Source organism: Crinia signifera, chromosome 1 (genome assembly GCF_055691185.1).
Source record: "Crinia signifera chromosome 1, ASM5569118v1, whole genome shotgun sequence".
In the NCBI taxonomy this organism is placed as follows: Eukaryota; Metazoa; Chordata; class Amphibia; order Anura; family Myobatrachidae; genus Crinia; species Crinia signifera.
In genome coordinates, this window is record NC_139217.1 from 108115823 (window position 1) to 108137392 (window position 21570).

The 21570-nt window shown below is 43.0% G+C and overlaps 1 protein-coding gene across 3 annotated transcripts in view; it reads right to left on the reverse strand.

Annotated features, from left to right (window-relative positions):
* Positions 1–21570, reverse strand: part of ZNF827 (zinc finger protein 827) — a 177312-nt gene that overhangs the window by 95196 nt on the left and 60546 nt on the right. For all 3 annotated transcript variants that reach the window (XM_083171196.1, XM_083171200.1, XM_083171202.1), the window contains exons 2-3: positions 15182–15277; positions 6899–7906 (exon numbers count right to left, since the gene is read on the reverse strand). In XM_083171196.1, coding sequence (XP_083027322.1) covers positions 6899–7906; positions 15182–15277 — 1104 coding nt within the window. The remainder of the gene's footprint in view (positions 1–6898; positions 7907–15181; positions 15278–21570) is intronic.

The following is a 21570-nucleotide window of genomic DNA, read 5'->3' on the forward strand; positions in this document are numbered from 1 at the left end:
AACATATGTGTAAGGGGCATTATGTGTGTCATTATGTGTATAAAGGGCATTAGTAAAGGTTGGCATAATGTGTAAGGGGCATTATGGTTATAAGGACATTAATAAATAATAATGTGTGTCATGTGTAAGGGGCATTATTGTGTGGTATTATCAGGGGTGCCGAGATAAAGGGGTAGGGGTACAAATTACCCAGGCCAAAGTCTGATGGAAGGGCCCAGTGGGGGCCCCGGGCCCCCTCCCCTTAAGTGACAGCAGCAGCTGCAGCTCTTCTCCTCTGTCTAGCACACACTGCTTTGTGCTGGGTTGCAGTGTGGCCATGGAGGTGCTTAAAATACAATATTTTCTCAGGATTTTTTTCTAAGGGTTGTGAATAATGTGAGGAGTAATGTATATAAGGTACAGTGGTACTACTGTGTGATGTAACGGGAATAAGGGACACCGTCGCATGATATATTGTGAATAAAGTTGCACTACTGTGTGGCATCATTTGAATTGGGGGTACTATTGTGTGGCCATGCCCCTTCCCAGCAAGAATACACCCCTGTTTGTACTGCGCATCGAATGTGTGCACTGTTTATATTTAAAATATTGTGGGTAGGAGCACCAAAATAATGACTGCTATGATGAGGGTTGAGTGTGCTGGGAAAGGGGAGCTGGGTCAGAGGCGGAACTAGTGGCGGTGCTAGGGGGCACCAGCCAAAATCTTGCCTAGGGCATCATTTAGGCTAGGGCCGGCTCTGCGAGAGGATATGTACGCTTATACATTTGCTCGCATGTGGCCGCAGAGAGGAAATACCAAATGATTTTCCTCTCTCCGCAGATAAAAGTAAGCATGGACTTACTGTTATCCTACACAGTGATGGCCAAAGTAGGGGCCGGCGTGGACGTCATGTGAGGTCATCCACTCGCCCCGAGCATAGACACGTCTGCGCCCGCATGGGTACGCCCAGCGTCGCTATGGGCACACCAACCGTTTTCATCAGCATGCCAATGAAATTCTGGGCGGACCCCAGCGACCGCCCCACTCCCCCCTGCTTGCCAATCATTCTGCAAATGCCCTGGCGACTGAAAAACTCGCCAAAGGCATTTGCACATGCACATGAGCGACTAGGCGCAGACCCCCACAAATTCGGACCTGTGCGAACAAGTAGCGCTGTTGTGCAAATAGTGCCCACAAGAACAGCATGGTTTTACGCACAAGCATGTGCGGTACATGCACAGTCTCCACAGTAGTAGCTTGGTCTTGCGTCTTAAAACAAAAATCCTGCACCTTGGACTGTATTACATCCTGCCGATGGTGTTAATTGATCTTCGGAGCAAACAACTACACTTTTTGAATGATGTGCAAATTAGACTTATCACAACCAACCTACCTACAGTATCTACTTTTATTTCAGTGCCTTACCCTGCCCTAAACTTGCTGGAAAAGGTGACAATAATGCATTAAAAGTTTAAAACCATGGGGGCAGCCAGTCCAGCCGGGCTGATGGGAGCAGACTGGAGCCTCCTGGCCATTCCTGGGAGAGTAGGTAAGTATAGCACCATACACCTAACAGTTTTTTTTTTTTTTTAGAGATCGTTCATCTGTGCCCGATATCATTAACTATACTGACTGCGGTGCGAGTCACCTAGAGATTTAAAACATAGGTAGCCCATTGCCTAATATCTCTGCATAACCGAGCAGCCCGCCAACTTCATGAGATTGATGGTCATTCGGCAGGTTTAGAACATTGTGTACACCAATAAATTATGAAAGATAAATTATGCAAGATAGGCTATTCACCATCTACAAGGAGACACATCTTAAATTCAAACAAAAAAATAAGGAAGCTAAACAAGTAAAATACAAAAAGATAAAATACTGAAAAATTTCCATATATATTAAAATACTCCACAATCAGTCATTGAACAGTTATTAAAGTTTCAAGAAATGTGAAAAACACGCATCTTGCAGGCAATATGAAAAATACAGTGCATTTAAAGAAAAGTATCCAGTATTTTTTCCACATTTTCTTTTCTTGCATCTTGGAATGATATGGGATTTACTTGGAATTTTTACCAGCACTTATTCAGTGCTTGCAAAAACAAAAAAGGAAAACACACGGCAAAGGCAATTTATTAAAGTACTAGCGTTTTGATGTCATTGGAAGTCACTTTACCCTTATCCAATGTGTCTACCTATGGTGAAATTCTATGGACAGAGAAAGAGGCTGAAAAAATGCAATGCACTCAATTGCTAGAAAAATTAGAGCGGTTGTGACATTAGGAATAGTTTATGCTGGTCATTGCTACTAGGGCATATTACAGTATTTAAAATCCTATATCTATTCCAGGGCCCCTCCCCCCAGTAAAAATCCACCAACTAACCCATAGATTGCAGAGACTTGTATTTGCTAATCACATATAGGGTGGTGATCAGCATATATGGCTTCCAATGGGAAGCCTTTCTGCCAGCTCAACTCTGCTTCTAGGGCTTCAGACGACACAGTGTTTATAAGCCACCGGGAAGAGATGGGGCGTGATTGTTAATGCGCAATTTCACCCTTCAGCCATAAGGATCCTCTATGGGCTGCGCAGGATGCAGCCCATAGAAGTTAGTGCGCATGTGCACCGCCGATGTAAGAATTTTATCCCCAACATTGGGGCAGATGTATGAACGTTCGTTATGGGGGAGAAGGGGTATTAGCCCATGTTATGTGCACTGATACCGCTTCTCCCCCCATGTATGAAGGAGCCAAGATGCGGTAAAGGACAGGGGTGCATATTGGCACTGCTATCTAAATGATAGCAGGCCGAATGTATGAACAGTCAGCATCGCTGACCATTTCACCCGATGCCAGTTTTGGCTTCGCCAGCAGCAGGCTAGCGAAGCCCTATCTAAACAGCAGGGACAGTGCTGTCCCTGCTGTTAGCTCTAGGCTGCGCTGGGGATCTCGCGTGAGCAGCGAGATCCCGCGCATGCCCAGTGCAGCCGGCCGGTGGACAGGAGACAGCGCATCTGTGTAAACTGGTGCGCTATCTCCAGGAGGAGACATCGCTGGAGGGGGGAGTTAGCGCTCCCCCGCTTCGGCAGTCAAGATGTTAATACATCTTGTTGATGTCCCTTCCTGCTTTGCCTCGCTAATGTAACTGATAGCGGTCTGGGTTTGCTCTATTGATAACAGTGCTTTTTTCCATTACAGACTATTTTCTTGATGGGTGGTAAAGACTGTAGGTTGATAGCAAAACATCACTGTAATTACAAAAGGGCAGACACAAAAACCATAGCTTTGTAAACAATACTGGATAATTCAGCAGACTCCAAAGTGGCTATTTGTGTCCTATTCAGATGTTTTTGAAATCCCCGGTATGTTTGCTGATTTGATTATGGAAATTAACTCATAGTTGCCTACTCTCCTGCATTCTGCAGGAGACTCCCTGAAATAACAGCAATCTCCCTCTCTCCCTCATTAGTCTAGTAATCTCCCTCATTTCACCTAGCACACATTACACTGTTACATTTTTGGGGAAAAAAGGAATGAGAGGCAGATACATTTACAGCAAATCATCAGCACCATTTCCCAGCACTTTAGCAAGTATAGTAGCTCTGATTATCTGCTCATCTACATTTGGATATAAGTCATTATAAAAGATTACTCTCAGATGTAGCAGTACACACCCACGCTTCTAGGTGCCATGTTCACAATCTCTTTTCACAATCTCTCCATATATGGAACTAGACACGCCCATGGGTGGAGCATGACACGCCCCCTCAATGGGGCACTGTACAAAATTATATAAAAGTATGAATTAACTGAAAAATCCACTTATGTTTCCATGCTCCAAAGTGGCTAACTACATATTAAGCTACAATGTTTGAGGAAAATCAGGACAGATACAAAACCAGCACGAAATGGAGAACTCTGACTTTTTAGTACTGCACGGTAGCTCGAGCACCGTACCATTGCCGTAACAAGGGTAATGCAATATGTGCCAGCACACAGGGCACCACAAGACAGTAGGCTCTGTTCTGTAGCACCTGTAAGTGTTCTGTTTTACTCAATCTTGCCTGCATCTTTTTCCTCTTTAATCCGCGGCATTACCTGTCTGCACCCATCTCTCCCTCAGGTCCCTAAGCATATTAAGTCATACACTTATTTATTTGAGGCACTCATTTCAAATACTCTCATACTTCCCATAGAGGAGCAAATCATTCCATGAGTAAGGTTTTTGACTGCAATATGGAAAGATATGGGTTTAATTTCTGTATATTACAATATTTTGAAATGAGTGCTTTAAGTAAAACAGGATGTGACTGAAGGTCCTGGGTATGACTGCTAAGAAATGTGTGATTTATAGCATAGGATAAAGTAACTAAGTGACAAAGAGCTCTAAGATTAAGTGCATATTTGATGGTACAAGAGAAGTGGTGCCCAGGGGTTCGCTCACCTTGAAAAGGTGTGACCACGAAAGGTTGATCATAGAGACGCTTGTCATTTGCTTATATTAAAAGTTTTTGTTGGATACGCCGAACAGCCTCTGGAGTGCCACTGACTTCTACAGACAGGACTCTGATTGCAAAATGTCCATGCCACCGTGAACCATACGATACCGTGAACCATACTGTGTAGTATTCTGGATACCAAAGTGTCACTCATGGTAATACACACAACCATTAAATACCCATAGTTGCAATCACATTTAAGGTTATATATATATATATATATATATATATATATATATATATATATATGTGTCTTTGGCGCATAGGTCGACACACACACACACATATATATATATATATATAGTTTCCGGTGATTCCGCACTCACGACCACCTTTATAGAGTTCGCTGGGGTGCACCACTAGGGTGACAAGTATATGTCCCAATAATATACAAGTTTAGGAAGTAAATCCAATGAGGGCACTCACCACATTCTTATAATGAAAGAGATTTAATTAAAGTACATCACCATTTAGTAGTCAGTCTACGTTTCGGCCAGCAAGTGGCCTTTCTCAAGACAGGGCATCAATTGACGTCTTAACAGCTCAGGCATCAGGATACGATACGTATCCTGATGCCTGAGCTGTTAAGACGTCAATTGATGCCCTGTCTTGAGAAAGGCCACTTGCTGGCCGAAACGTAGACTGACTACTAAATGGTGATGTACTTTAATTAAATCTCTTTCATTATAAGAATGTGGTGAGTGCCCTCATTGGATTTACTTCCTAAACTTGTATATATATATATATATATATATATATATATATATATATATATATATATATATATATATATATATATATATACATACATACATACATACATACACACACACACACACACACATACACTATGCCCCACATGACACAATCAATGAATATGACATTAACATATTTTTCTTTACTACTTTTCTACTATTTATACAATTTATTGTATAATTCTTGCATACACTACAATAGAATTTCCTTTATCTTTGCATTCCTTTTATTAGAGGAGTTACATGATATAATGAAATAATCATCCTACGCAAACAGCATTCCATCAAATTCATTACACATTCCTTATTTGTCAGGAGAGCATTCAAAATATGACTTTTATGCACAAGTATCTATTTATTTTATTCGGAAAATGAGAATGTACAGAAAAAGGTGCCAACATAAATAAAGATTTAGCTTCCCATGTATGGCCTACTTGTCCATAAACCACAGCAGGTGTAGGCCCAAAATTTTACAAATTATTTTTTCTAATAGGTCCCTTTAACATTTACATATATATTAGTGAACGTTACCAGCAGCTATGTCACATTATGCTAATTGAGTTTAGGTGATTTCATGTAATTTGGGCCGACATTTGGAATTAAATGCACAAAAAAATCACTACCAGCACCACCACCACCACCACATACATACACACAAAGAAACTGTATGTAGGGTACTCTTTACCTAGAACGGCGCCCACGATGTCCATCGCGGACATCGGGGGTAAAAAATCGCGTGCACTAAAAAAACTGGTGCGACGCGATGCCCGCGATTTTCCCATAGGGATCAATGTTAAAAGTGTGATTGGACGCGATTTTAGTGTTAAATGCCTCAATGCCCGCGATTTTTCCATAGGAAACAATGTTAAATGGGCAACAGAGCCCTAATAGTCCCCCTGAAGTCTTAAATGGCCCCCACAATTTTTAACGCCACCCCACGATCAACGTGAACCCGAAGCGTGGCGAGCGCAGCGAGCCCGCGAGGGGCGTCGGTACGCGTCCTCCGACCTTTTCATACCCCCACTATCCACGTCGGCGTGGAGTTGAGAATAGAATAGTGTGGCGAGCGCAGCGAGCCACCGAGCCCGAAGCGTGGCGAGCGCAGCGAGCCCCGCGAGGGGACGCGGATACCTGTGAAGCCCGTGAAGGGACGCGTTTACCTGTGAAGGTATCCGTGTCTCCTCGCGGGGCTCGCTGCGTTTGCCACGCTTCGGGCTCGGTGGCTCGCCACACTATTCTATTCTCAACTCCACACCGACGTGGATAGTGGGGGTATGAAAAGGTCGGAGGACGCGTACCGCCGCCCCTCGCGGGCTCGCTGCGCTCGCCACGCTTCGGGTTGACGTTGATCGTGGGGTGGCGTTAACAATTGTGGGGGCCATTTCTGACTTTAGGGTGACTATTTGGGCTCTGTGGCCCATTTAACATTGTTTCCTATGGAAAAATCGCGGCCATTGAGCCATTGAACACTAAAATCGCGTCCAATCACACTTTTAACATTGATCCCTATGGGAAATCGCGGCCATCGCGGGCATCGCATCGCACCCGTTTTTTAGTGCATGCGATGGTCGCGATGGTCGCGATGGGCGCCGTTCTAGGTAAAGAGTACCGTATGTAGTGATGGGAGCAACGTAAAACCAGAAGAACAGTCATATTTTACCTTGGCTTCCAGATTTAGAAGATCTTCCTTTTGGTGAAGGGAGTAATAACAGTTCCAAAGACTGCACTGAAGTTCCCTTTTCTCGCTTGTCTTCAGGCAGGGGCAGTGGATCTTCTGAAAGGTGGGGCTTCTTTTTCTCCGCCAGCATGCTACCAGCAGCACGTGCAGCAACTTCCTTAAGTAATGCTGCAGACGAAGTCATAGATGCCAGAGAGAGGAATGGGCCAGCAGGAGAATGACGCTCTTGGCCTGATGTCATGCCTCGCTCACTGACTTTCTTGGACAAAGCCGCTAAAGTGGAACTAGCTGATTGGGAACTGAATGGTGAAGTGAAGGACTCAAACCTCAGGGTTTCTTCAGTCCTTAGTTGGGATTGGTCCTGAAGGACAGCGTTAGCAGCAGCTTTGAGTTTAAGGATTGCAGAATCTGGTGACAGGCCACATGTGTTATTTGCGCTTTGTAGCCATTTATCCTGGCTCCAAATAAACCGGTTAATTGGTATGCTCCCATAATGATCACCTTGCTCCTGCTTTTCAGCTAGTTTTCTGGCAAGAACACTTAGTTGCTTCGCATGGTGGGACGAAGGAGAAAACTGAAGACCTTGAGCTTGTGATGATTCTTCCTTGCCATTTGCAGAGACCTCTGATTCTATTTGGACAGAGCCAGCTTCCAGCAGTCGTCGCAGATTACTGCTTAATGGCTTGTTTGCACCACCTTGTTCATCCTCATCCATTGAAGATGCAGAGGTGGACAACTGTGTCTTACACAGAGCAGCATCTTTGAAAAGTTCATTTTCCAAATTTCCTAGATCAGTGGTCAAACTTGGAGTAGCACTCCCTAAAGACGTATCGGGAGATGTAGGTGACTCTCGTCCCTGCTCGGCTGGAGACAGCCTAAAGTGATCTTGTATGTCACCATAAGAGTCTTCAGATGGCGTTTCTGAATTTGTCCCAAACCAATTTTCTTCTTCACTGGCTGCTCCTTCCACTTCTTCCCGTCTAGTGCCATCTGTAAGGAAAACAATTGCTGTGTTACAAAGGCTTTGTTACAAATTCACAAAGTGAAATCATTTTTAAATTCTGCAATGGAAACTAATCCCCACAATGGACATATACTGTATTGACATGCATACCTCTGAACTTTTATGGATGTAATCAAGACTACTGCACCCAACTTTAAGCACGCTCCTGAAAAAGGGCATGGCCTCGTCAAATGGGGACGTGGCTTTGCGGCAATGCCACAATTGCGATTTACGCCTGTGTTTTTGTTCCTATGGGGCATGGTCAGCGCTCTGTGAGCTGCTGGCCATGCCCCCAGTCCCTCTGTCTGCTGTGAATAGAAGATGTGCTGGTGCAACAGCGTGACATATGCATTTAAAAGCATGACTGCAATTTACTATAATAGTCAGGGATTGCCTCAGCGACATATCTAGCAAGTTCAAACCCATAGTTGCCTACCCTCCTGCATTCTGCTGGAGACTCCCTGTAATAGCAGCAATCTCCCTGAAGAGTCTAGCAATCTCCCTGATTTCACCTAACCCATATAATGCAACTGTTGCATCTTTTGAAAATAAAGAAATTCAAATGGAATCATCAGCACCATTTCCCTGCATTGGTTATAAAGCACCATTATCCCTATAGCGGCATGTATTTATATAAGGTTTCTTATTTAACCACGTGTAAAACACTACACATGAAAAAGCCAACACACGTACTGCTTTGGTGCTCATTAACATGCGGATGTACAGTAAGTAATTTTACGACACGCCTCTCAGATGTAGCAGTATATATGCGTGCTTCTAGGAGTTACCTTCACTCTTACTGGTCAGTATTTCTGTGTAATATATGATGCACAGCCCCGCTTTGTACAGCATTGTGGAATAAATTACAATTGTGTAAAAATTACAAAATAATTTATAATACGTTTTCCTCCCAAACAATCCTGTATACATCCTGCCCAAGTTACAAGATTAAACCCCAAACACTCCCCTTCTTAATATATCCCCTTGCACTCCTCGCTCACACTGCATGAAAAATTGGGAGCCAGGTGTAGGGTCTAATTTCGACCGGTTAGCAAGAATGCAATTTTTGCAAATGGACAAAACCATGCCTCAATGCAAGTGGGGCAAATGTATCATGTGGAACTCTGAGTTTTTTTTTTTAGACGGGGCAGTCATTTACAAGGCATGAAATGGCTTGCAAATGATTGCCCCTTTTAAAAAAATCTCCACGTTTGGAGGGCATTGCGCATGGACCTCAGACTTGCACTGCATTATAGGCCTAATGCCGCTTCAGTTGTGGTTTTAAAATTTTTCACAAAACTACAACTGCCAGTAGTAGGGTAAGGCCGCCCTGCATGCCGGGTCCCTCCTTGCAAAGCATTCACCAATTTTTTAGAGAATTCATCATTATTGGTGCACAGTGAAGCAAGACTTGATCGAAGTGCATCTTATCGCATCGCATGCAAAATAGCGGCATACGATGCATGCGATGTGATTCAATTTTTAATTGTACAAGCAACCTGATGGGTGCTTACAATGTTAAATGCACCCCCATTGTCAACGCCACCCCCACTATCAATGCCAACCCGAAGCGTGGCGAGCGCCGGCGGTACGCGTCCTCCGACCTTTTCATACCCCCACTATCCACATCGGCGTGGAGTTGATTTTAAATAGTGTGGCGAGCGCAGCGAACCACCGAGCCCGAAGCGTGGCGAATGCATGACACGTATTACTTAACATGCATTCCGCATCCGCTCGCCACACTATCTTAAATCAACTACACGCCGATGTGGATAGTGGGGGTATGAAAAGGTCGGAGGACGCGTACCGCCACCCCTCGTGGGCTCACTGCGCTTGCCACACTTCGGGTTGACGTTGATAGTGGAGATGGCGTTGACAATGGGGGTGCATTTACCATTGTAAGCGCCCATCAAAGTGCTTGTACAATTAAAAATCGCACCGCATCGCATGCCATTTGCTGGCATGCGATTCTATGCGATATTTCATTGTACAAGCACTCCTGTTAATTTAACGGGAATATCGCATCGCATACCACTAAATACGGTATGCTATGGTATGCGATGGGCGCCGTGCTAGGAAACAAGTACCCTTTATTTTTTCTTACTTAAATGTCCACTCTATAAATGTCACGCTATACAGAAGCACTTTAGGGTGGCACTCCTATGCATATATCAAAGATAATACTGCACATCAACATTGTTTTAAATACAAAGAGAAATGTTTCAAAATTACATTCTCATATTGAAGCCAGCGAAAGTGATTAGTATTATCATCATCCTTTATTTACATGGCACCTCAAGGGATCAGAGTCGCCCAATTGCAGAGTTCATGAGCAAATAAACAAAACAGGAAACAGTGCTTTATAGCTGCATACAACAGGGGACAAGTACAGGGTACATACACGTGGCTGCATCAGTACACTGACATAATTATCAGGGTGGCAGAAAGGATTTTTGGGAATGATTCAGACCCATTCTTTCGTGTCCTAATTCGGCCCCTTCCCTGATGTTTGGGTTTGTGTATGTGCATGCGCAAACCCCGTAAGCGAATGGCTTCAGCGAGTTTCACACTAGCCAAGCCATTCGCTCTAGACAGGGAGGGCCTGGGGCGGGCAGGGGAACGCCCAGCGTTTTGTGGGTGTAAACAGGAAAACACTGGGCGCTCCCTTGGAAACGCAGGCGTTTAGATGCCTGTTAGGGGCGGGCGGCGGACGTCACAGAGATCAGTGGCCATCTGGAAAGTAAGTATTGACTTACTTTTCAGACCGAAGGCTGCAGAAATCATTCGATGGTCAGCACCCATCCAATGATTTCTCCTCCGTTCGGCCACATGTGAGCGGATCGACCTGGGTTATTTTGCGATGTGAAAGGGATATTATTAATTCCTTTAAAACTGCTTGCCTAATTAATACAATATAGCCATTATACTGTGCACGTATAGGATCCTAAACTTGGGAATGACACAAAGACAAGAAAAAATTAAGGTAGTTATGTATTATCTGGGCGTCTGATTATTGCATTGCATCGCATCGCATGCAATAGAGTGACATACAATGCAGTGCAATGCAATGCAATGTGATTTTTCATTGTAAAGACCCAATTTTTAATTGTATAGTCAACCATGGGTGATTTCATACCCCCACTATCCAACTACGCATGGAGTTGACTTTATATAGTGGGCCGAGGCGTGGCGAGCCCCGCGAGGGGACGCAGAATACATATTAAGTTATCCACGTCCCCTCGCTGCGCTTGCCACACTATATAAAATCAACTCCATGCGTAGTTGGATAGTGGGGGTATGAAATCACCCATGGTTGACTATACAATTAAAAATCAGGTCTTTACAATGAAAAATCGCATTGCATTGCATGCCTTAAGTAGTGGCATGCAATGAAAAAATCGGGAGCCCAGATAATACATAAGTACCAAAATTAAAAACTGTAATTTGACAACCCCCCCCCCCCTCCCAAATAAATAAATAAATAAAAAAGATGTAAAAAAAGGGATGTGGTCACTAGGACTACAACAACTAGGTCAACAAACATTAGGTCGACACCACTAGGTTGAAAAACCCCATGGCGACCTAACCCTACGTCAACCTTCAGTCATGTCGACCTTCATGTATGTAGACCTAGTGGTGTTGACCTAGTTGCTGTCTATCCAATGATCCATACCCATAAGAAAGAAAACAAAAAGGTTTTGCAAGAATCTATATTATGCAATCTGCATTTGCTAATGGGAGAGATGACAACATGGCAACTGCTCTTGTGTGATGCAACCCTCCTGGAGAACAAGCCACAGCAATTTCCTTAGGAGCAGCCAGGCTATTAGTACTCACACTCCATCCAAAATGACTATTTTATTCTAATATTACCAGCGATGTCTGAGGCCTCATGAGGCTATTTATGAATTTAGGCCTAGGCACTGTAGATCTGCGATCCCTACGTTATAGTAATTGACCACCTTAGGGTGCTAGTCGCATGTGCCTGCTAATGTAAGTTACCTGTTAGAGTAAATAGGGGTGACCAAACCTGTCCTCAAGATCTACCAACTGTTCATGTTTTGTCAAGCAACCTGTGGATCTATGGGGTAGATGTATGAAGCATAATAAAGTTTTTTAAACCCAGTCTGTAACTTAACAGTCAGAAGCTGATTGGCCGATAACAAAGTTACCAGGCACTTTATCGATTCTCCTCCCTTATCAATGCTTCATAAATATGCCCAGTTGTGCACCAGCTAGGTGGACCGTTGGTAGATCTCAAGGACCAGTTTGGCCTCCCCTGTGTTAAAGTATATAGACAAAAGCTTACATTTCAGACTTCCAATCGATTGTAGAGGGTTAGCGAAGATACCAGGATTAGATTCTTACTTAGAAGGGACTCAAGAGAGGCTTTATAATACCCCTTTTCCAACAAAACATTTATTCTAGGTATTTCAGAGAAACCAGTTAAATAACAGGGTTGAGGCGAACAGTGTGGCTGCCATCTACAGTTAATATGGCAGTGCCAGGAGAGGTTTAATACCCTTCCAGTTACTGTGTGCTGGCCCCTCCTTTGGGACCCACCCTGCGCCCTTCTCACCTCCCACTTCATATTTTCCTCATTTTTTCCCACTTTCACCTTTTGTCCTCCCCTTTGTCCTCTCACCCACTTCCCTCATGGCACCCCCTGATCTTACACCATTTCCAACTGGGTTCAACTGAAAATGTACCATGTAAATTCTGCTCTGTGATACGTAGGATTGCATATGCCTCTGTTTATCATGATCTACTTTTATAAAAAGACCTAGTTGCTATCACTGATACTATTAGGGAGGTGTCACCATAGTTGCCTACCCTCCTGCATTCTGCAGGAGACTCCCTGAAATAGCAGCAATCTCCCTCATTAGTCTAGCAATCTCCCTCATGTCACCTAGCCCACATTACACTTTTACATTTTTGGGGGAAAAAGGAATGAGAGGTAGATACATTTACATGAAATCATCAGCACCATTACCCAGCACTTTAGCAAGTATAGTAGCTCTTACTAACTGTTGTGGGATTCTCTACATTTGGATATAAGTCATTTTACAAGATTCCTCTCAGATGTAGCAGTACACACCCTCGCTTCTAGGTGCAATTTGCTCAATCTCTTTTCACAAGCTCTCCATATATGGAACTAGACACGCCTTTGGGTGGAGCATGACACGCCACCTTTGCAAAATTTTATTACCAACTATAATCTCCCAGAAACTAGTTTTCAAAAGTAGGCAAGTATGGGTGTAACCCCTAGCAACCAGATAGATTAAGTCTATAGTTCTGTGTCACATGTACAATAATGAGGCTCAGATCTCTGAGAGGAACTGGCAACATTTCAAGCTACTTTAACTGTTTTATTCATTGCAGAAGACCAACCTCCCATCCAACCTGGGTTGTACAACTTTTTATTAAGTGCATGAACTCAATCTTCCTTCCAACCTGTGTTAATACAAACTCTATTTAAGTGGAATCCAAGTGGTTAAAGGTGATTGGCATAGTTATGTAATGAGTAGAATCAGTTATTAGCAAGCAGTAAATATTCAAGGGGGATTGGGTGAAAACTGGAACAGTCTGGTCCCCAGAACACCAGACCAGATTCCTGCCACTGTGGAGATAGTAGTGCGCCTCCTCGTCCATCCTTATATGTGGGGTGCCCCTGGGGGATGTATGTGACAGCAGTCCAGACCATACGGTGAGGTGTTCCTGGGTCCGGACCATGCTGGGTTTTACCCAATCCCCATTGAAGGTACTGTTGCTTTGTATATTTAGGAGGAGGATCTCTTGACTGCACAACTAACCAATTGTAATGAGAAGTGCTACCTTGCTGAGATATATAGCACTACAAATAGAAAAAGAGATGCAGGTAAACTATGCAACCTACTCAAAGGTAAAATAAATATTATAATTAAATATCATAAGAGGTTGTTGGCATAAATTTGGCCAAAGTTATGGGCCTGCCCAGCAACATCCAGGTCGCCTCATCAGGCAAGTCCCTAACACTGTAGGGGTTCACACCTGGTAGTACTTCCAAACCAGCAAAGCAAAAACGCCTGAGGACATCACACAACTGAAAGATAACACTTCATTGCTATCTTGCATTTGTGTGATGCCCTGAGGATGTTTAGGCTGAGCAGGTTTGGGGTTGGTAACCCCTAGAAATTTAGGAAGCTGTCCAGAAGTTTTCCCAAAGTCATGCTAACAACCCTTTATATGATATTTGTAATATTTATTTGAATTTTGAGTAGTAATGTTTGCATATTGCACCTCCATCTTTTTTCTACTGTTGCTTTGTACGCTGAACAAACTCACCCCCAAAAATAAACTTTTTCGTGTAAAAAAAAAGTGGTAAAAAGTGGGAAGAGTACTAATGTGTGAGGGTCAGTATCAGTGATACTAATTAGGTTATGGTCATTAGGGTGTGTTTTTAAATCCATATAATGTAATAACTATGGGCCTTATTTTGGTTCATTCTTTCTGACAAAATCCTTCTTAGATGGACAAAACCATGTGCACTGCAGGGGGGGCAGATGTAACATGTGCAGAGAGAATTAGATTTGGGTGAGTAATTTTGTTTCTGTGCAGGGAAAATACTGACTGCTTTATTTTTACACTGCAATATAGATCTCACTTTGAAGTAAAACCCCACCCAAATCTAATTCTCTCTGCACAAGTAACACCTGCCTCACCCGCAGTGCACATGGTTTTGCCCATCTAAGAAGGATTTTGTCAGAAAGAATGAACCAAAATAAGGCCCTATATGACTTCTGGTTCAGGTGATCTATTTGTTGTTTGTCGATGTATATTATTTACTTTCTTTTCATTCTATATTTTTACATATTATTTTCATTCTATATTTTTACATATCTAGCACCCGCTATCTTTGAAAACCCATGCAGATCCTCTTCCCTGCCTGGGGTGTCGCTGTCTGCTGTAGTGTTTCTAGCACAGTGTGGTCTGTATATCAGCACTGATCTGCAAACCAGACCTGTGCTAGAAACACCACAGCAGACAGCGACACCCCAGGCAGGAAACAGGAACTGCGTGGTTTTTTTTAAAGATAGCGGGTGCTAGAATAAACACTAATATATTCCACTTACATTCTGCTTTTATCTGAGCATATTGTAAATGACCTGTGGAAGCTTCTATTTATGGAAAGCTATATAGGATTGTGTAATGCAATTACATTCTGTGTCATTTTTATGACTATTATTAATAATTATGGTTTGAGTACTGAAATAGATAATTACCATAGTAATGAGAACCCTGTCCTGATAGAGTTGTGTTTTTTTGGGGTGGTATTGGGGGCACCAACGTCTTCCTTGTTAGATTTGTAGATTCACGCCCTGTAATATAGATTGCAAAGTTAGGTTAAGAAAAAATAATGGTTATGTACAGTATACAGAATACTGAATTTGCCCTTTAAGAGCCTATACATGTTATATACAGTACATTGTATTTGACATCTTTCCAGTGATTGATTAGAACAATACGGAATTTGAAAAGAATATACAAAAACAAGGACTTCCTGTTTCTCCTATAGCTTGCACTGTATTCCACAAGGCCTGTTATCCATTATTTGTGGAAGAAATAAAGCCTGCAAGAAGGTCTATCTTTGTGTTGTCAAGGAACGTGGGAGGTGATAAATTACCACCAAGGTACCAACAATCTGTAAAGTCTCAGTCTGTATTCCAAAGACTTATGTAAATAAAAGTAATATTAATTTAAAAGGACCACAATTGGCCACAGAAAAGCCAGCAGCTGCAGCAATTTGTGAGACAAGACTCTTGAATTTTCAGGTCTTAAGTGTTATTATTGGGATGCCATTGCAATGTCACAGCATAATGAGCTCTCAACCTCAGTGGGATGGGAGACTATAAGAGGAAATAAAGAGGAAGAGTCAAAAGCTTGTAAACTGCTATGGTTATTGCCTATTTTATTTTTAACTCCTCTACATAAGAAGCCTGGTAGATGTCCACTGGGTGGGTGGGTGCTTTGCATTTTTAAACCCTGCCCACCATGGCATAATCCTGCATCTAACAGAAGGCAGGGCCAAAATATTTCTCCATATCCTACCCACTTAACAAGGAAGGGGGCAGAATTCAGGAGATCACCTCACTCTTCAAGAGATTTTCTGCCCCAAAAAAAACTTATTTCTGAAACACGGGAAAAAAAGAAAGACAACACAATATATTTACAACTACAGATAATCAAAACATATTTTAGAGGAGAGCCCATTGATACACATAAGATTCAACTACTGTATATGGGACAACCAGATAGGGTACCATTCTGAAGGAATTATTTACCCTCAAACTGACCAATACCGGGTTTCTCCTAAATCACTGGTACCAGGTAACTGAATAATACCTGTTGCAAGTGTGATTTGAGGTTGTGTTATTAAACATAGAAAAAATCAGGGATATTTGGCTTAGTGACCTCAATATACAAGATATTAAAATATTCTGGAAATGATACAGTGGCCATCTTTTCTGGGATTCAAGACGAGGTACGATTTTTCGAGTGTTCTGCACAAACGAATTCTATATATACACTTACCAATATGCAACCCAAAATCACTGACTACAGGAACAAAAGTGGCGTCATTGTCAGTATTTAATTCGGCCAGCATAAGGATCGGTTTACAGGTCACTCATACACACAGGCAGATGCACCACTATATCTGCAAAAGATTTATCAGCATCTGCCGTGGTGCACAGCTGAATTTATAGGTCTATGAACGTCATTCACAGACATATTGGCTGTACACATGAGCCAATGAAGAGATATACAGTATGGCCCTTAATCTGGTTCACTCGTAAAGGCAAATTCCTTCTCAAATGGACTGCAGGTGGGGCAGATGTAACTTGTGCAGAGAGATTTAGATTTGGGTGAGTTATTTTGTGTGGGGGAAGGGGGGCTATAGACAACACTGTAAGCAATACAATGTCATTCATGATTTCCCTGGAGCTCCCTGACAAACAGTACCTTTGTGAAAACCGATACCCCCATATCACAATAGCCAACTCGGCCGCGGTCAATATAGCTAACAATATCGGCTGCGGGCGGCCAATATTGTGAGTATATACTGAACTATATCGTCCGCCGATATCGTTCATTGACATCACGGGACCCGCAAAACTTGCAGGTCATTTGGCTATATAGCCAAATTTACCTGCAAGTTCAGAAGACATCAATCATTGTTAACGACGCATGGGAGTGTGCATTGTTAACGATATTAGGCGGACACACTAGATAATATAGGGGTTTATTCTAGTTCATTCTTTCTGACAAAATCCTTCTTAGATGGACAAAACCATGTGCACTGCAGGGGGGCAGATGTAACATGTGCAGAGAGAATTAGATTTGGGTGAGTTATTTTGTTTCTGTGCAGGGAAAATACTGACTGCATGATTTTACACTTCAATATAGATCTCACTTTGAAGAAAAAACCCACCAAATCTAATTCTCTCTGCACAAGTTACATCTGCCCCACCTGCAGTGCACATGGTTTTGTCCATCTAAGAAGGATTTTGTCAAAAAGAATGGACTAGAATAACCCCCATAGTGAATGATGTCGCTCAGAAATCCCTTTCTGACCGATATCTTTCACTATATCCTCTAGTGTGTATAAAGATCTATCACAAAAGAGATCTTCAGTGGCCACAGCCAAGAGTATAAATGTCGTTGATGATATGGTCAGGATTAAGCTGCATGTACAGGTGACAGAGGGCCAGATGTACTAAGATTGAAAAGTGATAAAATGGAGAGTGATAAACCACCAGCCAATCAGCTCCTAACTGTCATGTTACAGACTGTGTTTGAAAAATGACAGGTAGGAGCTGATTGGTTGGTGGATTATCACTCTCCATGTTATCACTTTGCAAGGCTTGGTACATTTCAATTAGACAGAGGCACTAAAAACCCCTGGGAGCACAAAGCAGTGCATACACACTAAACTATATGCATATAAATATCGTTAATAATGGTCATTATTATGTATATCATTTCATGTGTATGGACCTTAAGTCATGCCCATTACCTGTACCTGTTATCCCGCACCTTGAGGCTGTAACTATATATGCCTCAGTGCAATGATGATTTGTCATGGAACTGGGAATGTCTTATGTGACGATGAGAACAGAGTGTAGGGCCCAAACAGCAAACTCCGAATTAGGCTTACCTAAGCCGCAGTGAGAGGGTGACAGAGGATGGTCTCCATATGTAAAGTTATGGAAAACAGATTACCACATAAAAGAGGGATTCTCTTTGAACTTTGACATTATAAATGTGCACACAAGAAGAGTCCCCCTGTCTGTATTTCTGGCATACAAGTCGCAGATTACCTGTACAATTGGCAGTTTTGTGCACAGGATAGACTGCAGTTTGTGTCATCTGTCTGCTACATGAGTTTGCTCCTTTAAAGTCTATTAAATCTGTTCAAAGAAGTCAATTACATTGTAAATTGGAACTGCTAATTAAAGATCAGAGGATTAAGAGCGTATGTGCGGAGAATAAAAAGTGATAAGCAATCTTTGCTGTATGCCCTGTGCTAGAACATTTATGCAGTTTAGCGAACATGCAAATACCTGTATGTCATTTAATGGTTGTTCTATATGGTTTACTATTTACAGAAAATAAACTAGAGTTCACCGCTACAAATGCCTTTCGCAGCTTGTGACAGCAACTATCCAGGCTAAGATGATAAAGGCAAAGGAAGTGCCTCATATTTTCCTCACTCAATTGCATTACCTACAAGACTGGCAAAATGGTCAGGGGCCCACAAGGTTATGGTGGCCCAACCTGCAATCAGTCCATAACTACTTTAGACTAAATATTATAGGTGATTTGGCAATTCTTTTTTTTGTGTACACAGGGCTACTAAGTTACTATTCAGTTAAATTACTTTTGTGACTTTTAATAAAACAATATGATGTTCCCAAGCATCGGCAGCGCTGTGTGTTTCCCATTTGCCACTGCACTCATGATACAGCCCGTCCCCAGACTCCCATTGGCTTGTTACACAGGATACTTAGGACAGGCTTTTACAGGAAGGAGAAGCGGAGTACTGTGTCCCACGTTTAGCTGCAGGTTTCGAAACACAGCGCCACCAATCCCAGGTTTCAGGAAGCCATGCCATCACACATATTATATGTAACCACACTTATGTAGTCTCCTGAAAGCTGCAGGAGACTTCCGATTTTTGGCGTTCTGCATGCTTCAAAGTGAAACAGGCAGAATGCGGAGATAATACAGGGATTTGCCGAGGAGGCAGGGCTAAATGACACTTAACCTTCTCATTTTAGCCCAGCTCCCTCTATATGGAGACTCGAATTGTGTCATTTTACGCCAAGGGGAGAGGAGAAATTAATAGGTGGCAGAAATGCATGTAACATTATTAATGGTATGGTTATATGTTTTAACGGCCCCCTATCCCCCATGCTATTAGGCAGATGTACTTTACCTCCCTCCATTTTATCACTCTCCAAGGCAAAGTATCAGACAAGGCTATAGGCAGAGTTTGAAAAAAAATGACAGGAGTGGATTGGCTGGTACTTTGTCTCTCTCAAAGGCTTAATACATAAACCCCCAAAAAAACAGCAGAATCCACAGATCCATTTTTGTTCCATCCTATTGACAATGTACCAGATGAAATCAAATAGGGGGCCCACACAGAGTTTGTTGGAGGCCTTCAAGCCTCTACCTATGCCACTGCGCTCATTGTCTCCCCACTAGGGGTCCCCCCTGTGTGTCTGCTGCTCTTCCCTCACATGCATCTCCCTACACCCTTTTTTCATTATTTCCTCCCCTCTGCCAACAAATGCGTGGAACCTTTGGATTTAGCCTGCACTGCTTTCTACATATTAAGATATCATATGCTGCACAGTTTATACAGCTTGTATCCCATTTTATGTGATTTCTTGACTTATTTGCACAGTTTCTGCTTAGTACTTTGTAAGGCGCTGTGGATCCCTAGAAGCATTATATAAATAAAGGAGAAAAATAATAGAACAACATTGGTTACAAATACCACACATATATTCTGGGGGAACATTGCTAGATAAGAAGGAAAAGCACATTAGGGAATAGGGCCCTGCTCGAGAGAGAGCTTACATTCTAAAAGGGAGGGGCAGACAGACACAGATGGGTTAGAAATAAGCAAGTAACAGTGGGTTAGGATGAGAGTTGTCTGGGCTTAGTGAAAAAATTGGTCTTGAGAGTCCCTTGGAAGTTCTGTAGAGGTGCAGAGTCTGTGTAGAGAGGTGCAGAGTCTGGGGTAGAGAGGTGCAAAGTCTGGGGTAGAGAGAAAGGGAGCAGCATGTGAAAAGTCTTGGAGGTAGGAGTGGGAGGAAGTAATCAGTAGACAGGAGAGGCGGAGTGAATTAGCAGAGCGAAGATGACGGGCAGGAGTGTGAAAGGAAATTAGGTCAGAGATGGGAGAGGAGTGAATGAAAGCTTTGTAAGGAAGTATGAGGTTTGAATTGGATTCTATAACATAATGGATCCAGTGAGGGCTTGTGGAAGAGGGGAGTTGGATGTAGTGCGTTTGGTGAGGAAGATGAGCCGGGCTACAGCATTGAGGACATTTGTCAGGGATTCCACATAGGAGGAGATTACAGTAGTCCAGTCTGGAGATAACCAGTGAGAGGACAAGGGTCTTGGTAGAATCCTGGGTGAAAAATTTCCTGATCCTGGAAATAGTTTTGATATGAAAACGGCAGGTTTGTGAGAGGTGCTAAATGTGTGGTTTGAAGGAAAGCGAGGAGTCAAGGATTACTCTAAAACAGCACACTTGGGGAATAGAGAAAATAGAAGTGCCATCAATAGATAATGAGCTTGGTAGGAAGATGATCAGCTAAGTCTTAGACATGTTAAGTTTGACAAAGTGCTGGGACATCTAAGAAGAGATGGGTGTGGTACATGGTCCCGACTGGCCGCACTCAGACAGCGGGGCATGCGCAACAAAGCCCCTTGTGGGCTTGCTGAGCTCGCCAAGCTGATGGCAAGCTCGCCACCCATTCTATTCTCCCACTATGGGGGTCGTGGACCCCCACGGCGGGAGAATAGCCAGTGGCCATCGGGACCCCGAGTGTTGGGGTTTTGACATTCGGGATCCCGACATCGGGGTAATGACTGTCGCGATCCCAGCTGTCGGGAAACTGTCCGGCACCCGAAGAGATAGCAGAGAGACTGTTTGAGACACAAGTGAGGAGAGCAGGAGAAAGTTCAGGGGATGAAAGATAGATTTGAGTATCATCAGCATAGAGAGGATATTGGAAGTCAAAAGAGCTAATGAGTTCACCTAAAGATGACATATGGAGTGAGAAAAGGAGAGGACCAAGAATAGAACCTTGGGGTACACATACTGTTAGTCGAATTGGGGGAGGCGGAGACATAGGAGGAGACAGAAAAGGAACAGTCAGAGAGGTAGTAGGACAGCCAGGAGAGGGCAGTATCACGCAGACCAAGGGAGTGAAGGATTTTCAGAAGGAGAGGGTGTTCTACAGTGTCAAAAGCAGCAGAGAGGCCAAGACGAAAAAGCAAAGAGTAGTGGCCCTTTGAATTTGCAGCAGAGATCGTTGCAGAGTTTTGTAAGGGCAGGTTCAGTGTAGTGGAGAGGACAGAAGCCAGACTGCAA